This window comes from Anas acuta, chromosome 19 (assembly GCF_963932015.1).
Source record: "Anas acuta chromosome 19, bAnaAcu1.1, whole genome shotgun sequence".
Classification (NCBI taxonomy): Eukaryota; Metazoa; Chordata; class Aves; order Anseriformes; family Anatidae; genus Anas; species Anas acuta.
The window spans coordinates 3,840,003-3,853,794 of record NC_088997.1 but is presented as its reverse complement, the minus strand read 5'-3'; the positions used below and the strand labels follow the sequence as shown (position 1 = coordinate 3,853,794).

The 13,792-nt window shown below is 54.6% G+C and overlaps 1 protein-coding gene and 1 long non-coding RNA gene across 2 annotated transcripts; one reads left to right on the top strand and one right to left on the bottom strand.

Annotated features, from left to right (window-relative positions):
• Window positions 1-136: 136 nt before the first annotated feature.
• On the bottom strand, window positions 137-9,823 carry LOC137842064 (multidrug and toxin extrusion protein 2-like). The gene is made up of 17 exons (XM_068655683.1): window positions 9,688-9,823; window positions 8,153-8,254; window positions 7,600-7,668; window positions 7,047-7,195; window positions 6,594-6,636; window positions 5,819-5,863; window positions 5,320-5,417; window positions 4,988-5,085; window positions 4,556-4,669; window positions 4,267-4,334; window positions 3,699-3,807; window positions 3,232-3,307; window positions 2,831-2,900; window positions 2,055-2,187; window positions 1,596-1,690; window positions 1,276-1,357; window positions 137-948 (listed from the first exon to the last, which is right to left on the bottom strand). The coding sequence occupies exons 1-17, from the start codon at window positions 9,784-9,786 to the stop codon at window positions 710-712; spliced, it is 1,689 nt and encodes a 562-aa protein (XP_068511784.1). The 5' UTR covers window positions 9,787-9,823; the 3' UTR covers window positions 137-709.
• On the top strand, window positions 2,181-8,157 carry LOC137842072 (uncharacterized). The gene is made up of 4 exons (XR_011088899.1): window positions 2,181-2,888; window positions 3,685-3,832; window positions 4,429-7,218; window positions 7,310-8,157. It is a non-coding gene; the product is annotated as an uncharacterized lncRNA (long non-coding RNA).
• Window positions 9,824-13,792: the final 3,969 nt, after the last annotated feature.

Genomic DNA, 13,792 nt, shown 5'->3' with positions numbered 1-13,792 from the left:
GTCTGAGGGTGTTTTTAAGGCTGTTCTCATGAAAACTGGTCATTCAGTACCACCTCGACCTGTGTCTCTGTGCTGATAGCTTGGATGTGCTGGTGACCCACCCAGGTCATGTTCATACCACGTTAACAGCAAGATGTTTATTCAGAAAACTTTATTATATTAAAAGCCCATATTACAAAAGTGCAAGGAGCTGATTTAGGCCCTGTGCCTGTCACATACCCGGTAGAGCAAACTCAGAGACCTGGCAGAGAGGTCAGCCCTTTTCCACCACAATTGGCCTTGCACAGCACTGCTGCAGCAACAGACTGGGCTCTGATGCACCGAGATCCAGGCACAGGTTGGTGGGTGAGGGATGGTGCTGTGCAGGCAGCACAAGCCTCTGCCATTAGTAAATGCCAAGGACAAATACTCCCAGCAAGGAGGAAGCATCACAAGGTCCCTGTCTCTATCCCTGGCCAGCCTCCTCCAAGTGACATCCCCTAGGCAGTGCTGGAGAAGCTCTGAAGCACCTCCAGCCCAGGCACTGCACACTCCCCTCCTTTAAGAGCTACGGATGTAGCATAAGACAGTTTCAGTTAGCCAGCCATGGAGCAAAGTGTCTCTAACCAGGTGCTGAGGGGGAATTCCTTCCCACACCGTCCCCCTGGGACATTCCCACCTGCCCTCCTGCACAAGCTGCCAGTTTCTCCGTGGCACACTGGTGCTGCCTCTAGCTGTTAGTGGTCAGGAGCCGCACCAGCACGCCTGCCAGCAGCACAGCGAGGGCAGCAGCAGCAGCCAGCACCCGACGGATGATCAGGGCCCTCCACGCCACAGGAGGAGGAGTAGGGATGACCGCAGCAGGTTCCTCTTGTGTGATGAGCTCATGGTCGGGGTGCCTCTCACCTCCCACCATGGTGTCAGGCAGTACCACGGTGTCTACAGTGTCTGTGTCCACGGAGATGTAATCTGTGCAAGAGAGGTAAGTGTGGCAGGGAAGCCAAGCTGCAAAATCAGCTCCCAGTGTGAAGCTGCAAGCACCCGTGACAGTCCTGAGAGTCCTCCCTCAAGGCTCACAGACACTGGGATGTGCAGCAGCACAGGGACAGGTGTGCTCTGGCTCTTCCCTGGAGCAGACAGGGTGGTGACAAAGGTAATGGGGACCAGTGCCAGATACTGTGCTCTCTCCAGCCATAGGGGCTGACAGGAGAGACACCACTGGCATGACCCTGAAGGAGAGGAAGGGATGGGTGGAGAACTGGGGCTCCCTCCCTGTTGTCAGGCCTGGTTACATACCCACAGCAGATGTTTTGTTAGCAGCTGTGCCATTGGAGTTCACATCTTCTAGCTGTTTCTTCAGTCCAGCTCGGATCTGAGCCTAAAAACATGTTGGAGAGTTGTTGTTCTCAGAGCAGAGATGTGCTGCCCAGCCAAGCAAACCTGAGCCTCCTTCCTCCACCCTCCCAAAGAAACCATGCTCAGCAGTGAACTACTCCTGTGCTACAGCAGTGACAGATCCTGTGTCACTTTGCTCCCCCCCAGACAGCTGTACCATACCGGGGCAGGAGCCAGCCTAACACCTTTGAAGAGTTGCTGCAGGAAAGCACCAGTCTCACCTCTTCTGCAGCTTTCTTCCAATCCATGCGCATGACGAACGCTGAGAAGGAGAGGGACTGCAAGGAGATGCAAACGATCATCCCCACCCATAGCCCTGCAAGAAGGGAAAGGTATTTTAGCAAGGGCTTGAGGAAACCCAGCTTTTGCCAATCACTGCTAAAACGCTCTAGGATTTCAGTGGGGTGAGATCATCATCCCAGGAGAACAGAGCTGCCCTGAGAGGTGGTGAGAAGGAGCACTGCCTGGGTAGGTCCCGTGCTGGGAGCAAGCTCTGATTTCCCCCCATTTGCTAGAGACAGCACAGAGCCTGCCTCAGCAAAACACGTCAGTGTGTACTGACCCACCGACCTGAGGGAGGCTCTTAAGTCCCAGGGCTGAACCTTTGCCCAGGGTGCAGGGTTTGGCCCAGCAGCTCCTACCCAGCCAGGCTCCCGCTGCCAGATGCAGGATGCACCTACCTAACACCCCCATCTTAGCCGCAAACATCAGCGAGATGCCGATGGGCATGCCGATGGCATAATAGCCGACAGCATTGGCGATGGCACCCAGCTTCTGCTTCCCTGTGCCTCTCAGCACACCGCCGCAGGTCGCCTAAGGAAAGCAGGCAGAGGGTGAACACGTGTCATAGCTGGTACCACCACAGGGCAGCTGGGGTTTTAGCACAGTCCTGCAAAAACGGGAGCCCCATGAACCGTCCCACAGAGCCCAGAGGGACCAAAACTAGGTCACAGACAGCATGGTGCAAGTTTCCTCTCCTCCCGGCTGCTGAGCCAGGCACAGAGCACGGAGCCATCTGCAGGCACCGAGGGGCGAGCAGCAGACTTCATCGTGCTGTCCACACTGCCTACATCTCCCTCCCAGGGACATGACAAAAGAAAGCAGACTGGCATTGCTGTCTAATGAGTTGTATGAGGACTGCCACTGTGCTGTGAGAGCAGGATCTTCAGAGATGTCAGAAGTTTGCTTGTTTTGCTCTGAAAAACTAGTAAAAAGCTGAAGCCTTGATGGGAGGAAAAGAGGAAGAACTGGGCAGTTCTGCAGCAATGCCAGTGGGCATCTGCAAACACAAGGGACACTGAGATGCTACAGCTAATGCAAGTAGCTGCTGTGACAGTTTTTCAGTTTGCTTCTCTGTACCACTTTAACAGATCAAGAGAGAGCTGAAATCAGCTTTGCAGTCTCCACTGCACTCCAATCTACAAAGAGAAATCACTCTATGTGCTGGAATACTCACTGCTGCTGCATCAAACAAGTGGAACGGAGCAAAGATGATCATCACTTTGGACACCAAGGTAACGATCTCCCTGTGGAGAAGATGTATGTGCTGATCAGGGGAAGCAGCATGGTCTGGTCTCAAGACATTCTGGTTCTGACGCATCTCCTGGCCAGCTGTGATGCCTGCTCCCAACCCACAAGACTTGTGGGGAGTGCACACAGCTTGGGTACGGTATTGTCCCACCCTCAGCAGCATCCATGCTGCCCACTGACACCTGGTGGTGGGGAGAAACCTTTGGGGAACACGTTTGCCAGATGGACATTTATGAACTCTATCCCTCAGGTCCATCCGAGCTGCTTCTGGGGCACATCGCATTCTCTGGGAAGTTATCAATACTCAAAAGAAAGCTGTTAACTCACTTGTCATTGGTAAAGATGTAGCCCACCACGTCCTTTAGGGTTCCCAGTAATGTTGCAACCACCACAGCAAGAACTTCTGCAAGGAAAAGAAATAATCAAACAGCTTGCCTCAAAGGCAGCATGTCCTGCTCCTGGTCAGGCCCAGACCTCGGGGGCTTCATGTGATGGGAACTGGGCTTGGCTGACCTCCAGCTGTCACTGCAGTAGAGGACAAGTCTGTTTTCCCCATTTTCTGCCCAGATGCTCCATCCACCTTCTGGAGGCGGAAAACAGAATGCTAAATTGCATTTTTTCCACTATTGGAGCCTTTGCGCCCGGTTCCTAATAGAGCAGAAGAGCCAGGGTCTCACCCTGCCCAAACAAGTGGGTTGGGGTTGCTGGTGGGGTGTCCCCAGCCCTGTGAGAGGTGAACTGAACCCAGTGCTGATACCGGTCTTTTATTCCCCTCCGCAGGGGCTTAGGCTGACCTGTGCACAGCAGGGCAGTGATGCAGGAGGTCTTGGCTTGCATTACATCCCCTGATCCCAAGGCATTGCCCACTCTGACACTCGCAGCCACGCTGAAGCCCAGAGGCACCTGAGTATCAGGAGACAAAGAGGAGGTGAGTGGCAATTAAAGCCTGCACCAAGTTTTCTTCTTCCCAGTAGGGAATCTGGGACAAAGTGCTAACACCCACCCCCACACTGCTCCCTGCCCAATGTGTAGAGTTTTTTGGGAAGCATCAGAGCAGACTGGAATTGCAACAGACCCCCTACCCAGCCACTTTGGTGAAGCAGTCACACACACACAATCACAGTGACACCAGTATGAGCAGACTTTGGATATTCTCTGAGCAGAGACTGGCAAATGCAGTAAAGGGATTTTTCATCTCCAGCACAGCCCTGGTTGGCAGCTACACGGTAAGCTTGAGAGTTATCACCTGCCTGGTACTGACTCCTGCTTCCTGCCATGCTTCCCTCCCCAGCCTTGGTCTGCAGCACCATTGTCTGGGGGATCCTCCCAGGCTGATCCCAGTTTAACGCACCCAGCCCTTACCATGTAAGCTGCAGAGGAGAGCTCGTAGATAACCGACTGCGCGCCCAGCTCCACCACACTGAGCAGTCCTGGAAAAGATTCGGCACGTCCTTCATTAGGTCAGAGTTACAACTCCTCCTTTGCTGACAAGGAGGCAGTGACTACATGGTTCCCATCTCACAGATGCAGCATCCTACAGAATCAGCCCTGGAGACGAGGACGCTGCTGGCAGGAGATGCTGAGGGACACACTCAGGAGGTGGCCACCAGAGCAGGCATGGCTGCACCAAACGACAAGGATTGGGACTCACCTGCCAAGAAGCTCCCGATCTCAAAGGTCCACCACTCAATGCACATCATGAGCATGCTGGGCACCGCCAGCTGGATGAAGGAGCCCCAGTCCAGCAGGCAGTCCCTGGTCCAACCTGCAAGGTAGGAGTGAAGCAGTGTGAGTGCATTCCCCAAAGGGAACCACACACTTTTCTGGACGCTGCAGGACAGCATCCCAGCCACGGCTCCCAGCACATCAGCTCAGTCTTGCTGTACTGCCGTGCATCCCTGAGGTAGGGTGATCAAGAATTAACCCGGGTCCCCAGAAAGGCCGTGGGATCATGTCTACAGCCTTGCCTCACGGTGAGGGGATGGTAATTCCTTTGTTGGACCTACACCTCAGGTGCTGGTGACTGTGCCAAATCCCCAGGGCCAGACACTGGTATTTTGAAGGGCCAACCCACAAACAGTACCTCCCCAGGTCTCCACATGGATCTTCTTCCACCGCACATAAAGGAAGAGGAGAATGGCCTGGGTGTACTGAGAAACAGTGTTGGCCCAGGCCGAGCCCCTGGGGAGAGAAACAAGCAGATTACAAACACCACCCTCAGCCACTCCTCAGCTCCAGCAGGGGACATGGTATCACCCACGTAAGTCCCAAGCAAATCACCCTCAGCCTTATCTTTTCAAGCTGGTTAGCTGGGGGCAGAGTGCTACAGAACTGGGCACTCAAAACAAACCCCTACAGCCCTGAAGACACCCCTGCACCCCGGGAGGGGCTGTCAACACCTCTGCTCACACTTACACTATGCCCAGCTTCAGTGCATATAGGAAGAAGGCGTTCATGGCCACATTGAGGATGTTGGCTGCAATTCCTGTCACCACCTGAGGTAAAATGATCGCCTGGAAGCCAAGGAGAGATTTTGGAGTTTGCTTCCCCAGCACAGTCCAAGCCCCCAAACCTGCAGCCACCACCCAGTGAACACTAGGGAGACCTTCAGCAGGGCCCAAGGAGAAAGCCAAGAAGGTAGCTTTCATTTCAGGTAAGGCTGGACTGTGTCAGACACACAGAAGGCAGCTCAAGAGCTGGAGCAGAGCTGGGAGTTAGCAGTGGGGGAATGGAGCAACCCAAGGGTGGTTCCCCATGAGCTCTCCCTGTCCTGCAGGGCCAGCTGGAGGCTGTGGATCACACATTCCTCAGCCCAGCTCTCACCACGATGGGAAGAATTTAGATCCCTAATCTTATCCATATTGCTAGGAATACCTTTAACCCGTGGCCCAGAGCCCAGTTAGTTACACAATACCTGACTTAGTAAATATCTTGTCTGCAGCTGGTACAGAAACGCCGCCTGTAAAAGTCAGGATTCATTTCATCAGCAGTGCAGTACCATGGTTCAGTAGCCAGCTACAGTTTAACACCTGCAGCTAGGTCCTTCCCAGGACTCTTGCACAGCCCTGGCAGGGTGCCACAGCCCAGCACGATGCCGGACACCCTGTGCCTCTGCTCTGTGTTAAGTTTGTTGTCTGCTGGGACTGGATGCAGCCCAAGCCAAGAGTAACAACAGGCACCTCCCGTTCCTGCTAGGCAGAGATCAGTCTCCCAGTGGGAGATCTCCCTTGCTTCCTTATCAGCATGGGACAGCAGAGCCTGGAAACCTCGGCAGAAAGCATTAACCTACAGGCACTTATTCTCCAGGAGTACTGCTCCAACTTAGAGGAGCCTCTCCAGAGGGAGTAAGCAGCAAAGAGCCCAGTGGCTGCATGTGCTAACAGCGAGCTGCAGCCTTTATCACAGAGCTGAGCGAGCCCTGCAGCCCCTGGTTCCAATGTCCAGAGCTTGTTACTTGTTGGGCAGAGACGTGGCCTGTAGTAAAAGCCTCTGCACACTAAGATGAACGGCTGCATGTTTGTTGGTCCAGCAGCCACTGGTCAGTGCACGTCCATTAATGCCTAAGATCAAGGTGCACATTGTAAAACCTGAAATCATGCTGCCCTGTGACCCACAGTGCAAGGACCCTTCCTCCTTTCCCCATATTACCAAGGGAGACAGAGCTTCTAACAGCTTTAGCAGCAACTTACAGGAAGAGCTGGAATAAAGATCATCACGTAGACCTGAGTTAACCTGGAAAGAGAGATGTTTACTCAGTTAAGGATACAGGAAAGCAAGAGCCAAACCAAGCAGCATTGCATTTGAGCTCCATGGAGTCTTGACTTCAAGACTACCCTGCCACAGCCAAATACCCAGCCCAGGAGGTCTGGAGGAGAGGAGATACACCAGCCACTGCCACTGGTAGCAAGCTGAGAGGTGATGGGCACCCACTGCAGTCCTCCAGCTGCAGAGGACACAGAGGCCTCAAATCCCAGGGAAGCTTCAGGGACTCTTTAACCTGTTAATGGGGGTTTCTGTTGGCTCTGCTAGCAAGCAAGGTCCCAGATGACACCCTGTTCTGACCCAGGGGCTTCAGGGCTTGGAGGGCTGAGACCTGACACACTGCTGACCAGAGGGGGATCAGATTCAATCTCACCCCTGACCTGGAGACCTCGGGGTCCTGCTGGATGAGCAGGAGGAGCCGCTCGGTGTTGATGAAGAGTGCCCAGCAAGGGAAGCAGAACAGCAGCAGGATGAGGATCCCTCGCTGCAGGATGGTGCCCACCTGTTTCAGGTTCTTGCCACCATATGTCTGCGTGAGGACAAAGCAGCAAGGTGAGAGATATGGGGAACCAAAGGATCTGGGCAAGTGCTCAAGACTGGGGCAACAATGGACTGATTAAATACCTTTCCCCCCTGCTCCCAGGAGTGGTTAGCACCAAGCTGGTTGGGTTTAGCTGTTTCTCGGATGGATTGCACCCCCCCTTTGCTACCCAAGCATGACCCAGTGCTCCTCATGGAGCCCATCTCAGCTCCATCCCTTGCCTGTACCCTGCTGCCCCGTGCAGAAGGAACAGGCTCCAAACACTGCATGTAGCCCCCGGCTGGCTGGAAGCTGCCACCCTCCCACCCTTTGTGCCCAAACCACGCTGTGTAGGAGGTGAGACATTGCCAACCCAACCCCACCAGGTACAAAGGGGGGGAGCTGCACCTTACCTGGGACATCAGTGTGTCACATGCTGAGGCCAAACCAGAACCAATGGAGATGCCTGTCACATTGATGACCTGGAGGAGACACAAGTGACTTGGGTTGCAAGGGAAGACCTGGCCCTAAGCACTGTGTCCCTCCCAGCTGGGTGGAGAGACAGTTCAGCTATGGGTTTTTGGGAAGTTTCCAGTCTTTCTCTGTTTCTCAAAATAACACATTCATGTTACCTAAATAGTCTCTTCCCTGTTCTGATGTGAAAAGGAATCTCTACCGAGGAATGAGTATCTAAAGGACTAAAAACAGTGCTGCTCCTCAGCACACACACGCCTAAGTGTGCAGCTCCAGCTCCCTGGCCTTGCACCAGCACAGTCATTACTTCTCAGCTCTCATCCCCTGCCTCTGTTCAGGGCAAAGGAAGGAACAATTTGGTGGATGCAATATTTGCATTGCATCAGGCTGTGCTGATACACAGGGTCATCAGATAAACATTCCTACAAGGTTTCTTTTTTGATGTCTCTATTTACATGCTTTAAATCAGAGGAGAAGCAGAGTAATACATACAGATACAGCCAGTGTCACGGCGTCCAGCTTGGCTTTTCCCAGATGGCCGCAGAATATGGAGCTGACCACGTTGATCAGGAACCCCAGCAGCTGGGCTACAAACTAGGGGGGGGAAGAGGAATGGTGAGGTGAGCACCCAACCAAACCTGATGAGCACCATCCCTCCCCTGCAGCTGGACCATGACTGGTCAGGTTTGGACCAGCAGCTGTAAGCCTCCCACAGGCTCTCAGTGGCTTTGTCTTTCAACACCGGCTGCTGCCTCTGATGGTATTTTGGTGTTGCAGAGTCAATCTGCCAGATGTCTTTGTTTAGCTTGGGCTTAATGGCTCCCCTAGAAAGCCTCTTTTCCATCATGAAAACCGAGTAGAGATAGAAAATAAAAAATCCCAATGCTTCTATGCATCTGGGAAAAGCTCAGCTCCACAAACCACACTGTCCTCTCCGCCTGCAGAGATGCTAAGTCCAGCCTGCTCCTTCCTTGCCAGGGGCTACAGCAAGGCTTGGCGATGCTGTCGCAGAGACTGTGCTCACCACCTCATTTTCCCTTGGCATGAGGGCAGCCCTGCTCCAGCATGTGAGGCACAGAGCTGCAGCACAGCCTGGACTGGATGCGAAGAGCTAGAGCCCCACTGACATGTGGACATGGCTGGGGACCATGGGGCTGCTCTCGCTTCTTTCCCAAGCCCAGGCCGCTGGAGAATCAGCTCCTGCAGGGTCTGAGGAAGAACCCAACAAAACCTTCTCCCACCCTGACCTCCCGCTGCTGCCTACGGATGCTCTCAGGCCCCGACACGTCTCAGCAGTGAGTAATCCCCACAGGAGAGGTCTGCACAACCACGATTGCTCCAGCACGGGGTTTGACACAAAACAAGTGTGAACTACCACGTCCTACACCTGGAAGGCAGCTGTAGGTTTGGTTTTGAGGTTACCGACACCCACAGAGCAGCACTGTGCCAAAGGTAGAAGCACTTGGGGGCACGGGACTTGGGGCTGACGCGTTCTGCTCCAGGAACAGAAACCAGTCGTTACTTCCTCTGCGGCCCCGTCACACCAGGTCCCTGGGAGATGTCACCGAGGGCATCTCAGCGCTGTCCTGCAGCTGGTCCTTAGCCACCACGCGGAGCAGAAGATTTGAGCCTCAAGGCTTTGTGTCCCAGGGCTTCAGGCCGGGGGCTGCTCCTGCCCTCGGATGAGGACCCCGCTGAGTGAGGGCTGAGCCACCAGCACCCGGCAGGGAGATGCTGGGAAGGGGCTGCCAGAGCCAGCGCTGGCTCTGTGGGACGAGCAAGCAGCCGGGTGCCAGCAAAGGGCTAAACAGTGGCGATTTAACGCTTTAATCCCAGCCTGCCCGGTGCAGAGCAGCACACAGCCGCTTCTGCAGAGCTCGGAGCCGAGCCTGGATGAGGGAGGCGAGGTGAAAACGCCGCCTCCGGAGCCTGCCTCGCTCCGCTCCCCTCAGCGCCGCCGTTACCCGCCCGGTTCCTCTCCATCTCCCCCCCCCTCCTCCCCGGTCCCCTCAGGCCCCGTCTCTCACCACCGGCCCCGCCAGCCGGGCCAGCTCCCGGCTCTCCCGCCGGACACCCACGGGGAGGAGGCGCCTGGCTCCCCGCAGCCACCCCGCTGCCGTCGCCATGGGCCCAGCCGCCGAGCTCCAGCCCCCCCCCTCCAGCCTCCGGTGCCGCCTTATGGGCACGGCCCGGGCCGCCTCCCCGCCCCCGGGGCCCTGGGGTGCCGGCTGGGGGCGGTGCGGGCCGGCTCGGCTCGGCCTGGAAGGGGCCGGGGCTGAGGCTGGGGCTGGGGCCCTGAGGGGATTCCACAGGCGGAGGCCGTTGGGCGCAGCCCGGCAACGGGGTTTGGGGGAGGCTGAGGAGCCCCCCCCTCAGGTTGGGGGGTGAGGGTTTGTGAGGCAGCGTCTGTGGGGTGGGGACACGCATGGGCTGCGCCCCCCCTGCTCAGGGGTAGGGCTGGAGCCTTATAAAAAGGTCCCGAGGTCACACACACTGTGAGGGATATGGGTCTGCAGAGAGCCCCCCAACAAGGTTTGCTCAGCCAAGGCAGGGATTGCTCAGCGCGTCCTCCAGGGATGGCCCCTCTGCCTCTGTCCCATCCCAGGGACACCTCACCAGCCAGCCTGGGCACCTGGGGAATCGCCCCCCAAAAAAAGGGATTCCCCGTCCGCCAGGCAGGCTGAAACACCTCAGCAGTGCTGCAGGGGTGGAAATGTTCAAAGGTGGGGCCTTTGGGACCGTGGGTGTGTTTGCCCGGCACCTGGTGAGAAAAAGGGCCCTGCTCTGGGTGGGATCGGGGCTGTTAGGTGAGATTTTAGCTCCAGGCAGGTGCCCATAACCAAGTAGCTGTAACAAAATCTGTTTCCGATGTGTGGAATTTTACAGTGGAAAGTGAGGCTTGCTTTTAGGGCTGCTTAAACACTGTCTCGGTGCCCTACAGGTGTGATGCCACCGAGCAGAAATGTAAAACCTCGTTAATGTGTCACTTACCCCCCTTGCTGCTTCGGCTGTAACGTGACATCATGGAAAGCTGGGCAGTAGCGGTGGTGAGTCACAGCCTCAGGGATTTGATGTGCCATGTTGAGATCCAGGCACTGCAGGACAACAGGGTGTTGTGGTCTGGTCCTCCTGTTCCTCCTGACTTTTGGGGAAACGTCACCTTGCAAAACTCACCTGAATTCATTTCTTTAAGAAACGCATGTTTCAGTGCAGAGGTTTTCATTCACCGATCAACAAAACCTTTTCACAAATGAGGAGAGAACAATGTAAAGCTCAGTGTGAAGTTCCCGAGTTTATTTTAACTCTGGGACAGTTTCCTCTTCCTTAGGCAGTGTTCACATCACTCGGTGCTTGTGCGGGAGTCTGTGCTGCCTGCGAGGCAGCACTTTTTTTGGCAGCTATGAAGAAACAGAATTTGTTGGCAGGGAACGAGGTGCATCCTGCCTGGCAGTTGTAAGTTGGCTGCCTGATGGCTAGAGGGTTCCTGCGGTGCCGGTAGGCAGGAGGGGACAGATAAGGCTCAGATGGTGCCATTCAGTCCTCAACAAACAGCGCAAGTGTGAGTTGCTTTGAAGTTTGCTGGTGACCCTGCTGAGATCAAGACCCAGGGCTGGCAAGGAGGAGGGAGAGAACCAGGCAGAAACCTGGGGAAAAGGACTATGAAAGGAATAAAACTCTTTCTCTTCAGGCTTATGGGAGAAACAATACCTTCCAGCCCCAGGAGCCAGGTCCTGGGCTAGTCCCTAAAGAGCCAAACACACATGGAAGGGCTGTGATGGACGGACAGGCAGACATACACACACACGCACTCTTCTTTTGTTTTGCTGCTGCTGTTTGAAATAAAATATTTATTTTCAGAAGAGTTGTTCTTTTTTCATGGTCACACGTGGACCCTGATCTTGCTGGGAAGCAGACTGGGTGTGACGAGCAGAGTCTGGGACATCTCCAGGCTGGGACCACACTGTCCCGCTGCCGGCAGGACAGGCAGCACACTGCCGGGGAGGGGACGAGGTGCTGTGCAAGCTGAGCCTCGTGCTGCCACATTTGCTCCTTCCCTTTCCATCGTGGGCACAAGGACATTGCCAGCTGCCCCACAAGGTTCAGCAGGGCTCTTCTGCCAGAGCCCCAGGGATGGGGAGGGTCAAAGGTAGGGCTGGCCTTGAACCCAGCCACCCCCAGCAATCCGGATGTTAACGCTGTTGCAACATCGGCTGGAAGAATTTGAAGGGTCAAATTCCTTCGGAGCGTAACATCATTGAACTCGGCCAGTGTAGACCTCCAGTCAACGTGAAGCTGTGCTGAGGAAGCCCAGTACCTCAGCACAGACCTGTTTAAAGGAGTTAATGTGTGACTGGCTACGAACCATCTGGAGCACACAGATGGCCTGCCCTGTTGGAGCTGGTTTCAACAGCTGGGCCCCCGTGCCGTTCCCAGCAATGCTGGTGTAAATCCAGAAGAAAGCAGCTGAAGGGAGAAGGTTTGCAATTGCACGCAGCATCAGGAGAGCAGAATCAGGCCCTTTCTCTGCAGATTTCCAGCAGGATGGCTACCCAGGGGTTTCTCTAGATGGATATGTCCATATTTTGAAATACAGCCAACATCACATTACTAAAATAAACCTCACAAATGTACCGTGTCTGGAGCCATTAAGATTAAGAGCTACCAACTAAGAAAAATGTCAGAACACAATGGATTTGTGTCAAATGCTCAACTGTTTGAAGAGCCCCTTTTCTTTTAAGAGACTTGGCTACTGGCTAATGTCCAGATACCATGGAAAATCTACTCCTCCCCGTGTCATTTGGAGTTCAGAATACAACTAAATTAAAAACTAAAGAGCCTTTAGTTTTTAAGTGCCATACCTTGGGACCACATGATCAGAGCTGTGCCCTGGAGCTGTGTCCTCTGATCTCAGAGGGGAGAAATAGTAGTAAGAAAGAGGATTGAAGGAGTAAAAGAGATGGGAGATGGCAGGAACAGCCTGTTGCAGCTCAGGATATTCACCCAATCCCTGTTGCAGTCAGCCTTCTCATCATGTTCAAGAGGGTATCGGGCAGGTTGTATTTCTGGGGTCACATTTATGTGACCCCAGAACTGCTCACCCTGTTGTCCCATAGGGCCAGCGCAGGCACGCCTCTGTAAGAAGGGTTACAGAAAGGCTGGAAGTTGCTGTTCACAATGGATGGAATGTCTCCAAAAGGCAGTTGCCAGTTTCACAAAAGCAATGAGAAATCCAGAGTCCCGCTGGCACCCGCAAGTCCTCCTGCCTTGGCACCGCTGCCTGCTGCTGCCACCCGTGAGCCGGGAACCCTACTGGAGCCCTTCCTACGATAACCAGGCTGCTGGTGGCCAGCAGTTGTCTTTGGTGGCTTCTTTAACCTATGGCTTTATGTTAATCAGGCTTCTACTGCTTAAGAAACCACCCTGAGCCTACCTTTTTTTTTTATTTTTTTTTAATGCCACGGGCTTAATTTTCTCGGGCTGATGAGCACCTACCACCACACCCTCACATCACCGACTTGGGGCAGAAGCCACGAAGCGTGAAGAGCTTCTCCGATTGAGACAGGAAGCGTGAGCTGAGCTCGGTTTGCACCTCCCGCAGCCCACCCTGCATCCCTCCTGCCCCACCGGGACACCGGGCACCGGGCACCGGCAGCAGGAGCCCGAGCCCCGCTGCCGGTAGGTGGCACTTGAGGCTCGGGAACCTCCAGCACGCCGAGCTTTCCTCGCTTCCTCTCAGAGCAGGAGGGATCCAGGGATGAAACTCTTTTTTTTCAGTGTTTCTCTCGTGTGTTTGACACCGCGGGACCCGTCAGTTTCGCCCCCCTTCAGACCACTTGTTCGGGATTTCCTTTCTTGTGGAAACGACCCCGATAAACACCGATTGTGGGGAAAACAACTGCAAGGCCAGTGGAAGTATTTGCCAAATGCTGTTTGCCAGATACTTTGGCAAAATATTTGCCAAATACTTCAGAGAAAAATACAGTACACGGATGGTGCAGTTTCAAAAGCGGCAGCTCTAAAAATGAATAGTAGAAAAAAGCAGATTGGCAACATCCCTTTGCAGACAAGAAACTGTTGGGTGAAAGCCCCTCGCTGTCCTTGTGCCTCTTTAATTCTGGCCCCTCGGGGTGA

What these genes read in the sequence shown, in the direction of transcription:
- LOC137842064 (XM_068655683.1), bottom strand. Translation starts at nt 9,786, where the DNA reads ATGGCGACGGCAGCGGGGTGGCTGCGGGGAGCCAGGCGCCTCCTCCCC. An exon ending in CCATGTGGAGACCTGGGGAG is followed by an intron (nt 4,670 to 4,987) that starts GTACTGTTTGTG and finishes CCTACCTTGCAG; the next exon opens with GTTGGACCAGGGACTGCCTG. An exon ending in ACTTGTTTGATGCAGCAGCA is followed by an intron (nt 2,188 to 2,830) that starts GTGAGTATTCCA and finishes TGCTTTCCTTAG; the next exon opens with GCGACCTGCGGCGGTGTGCT.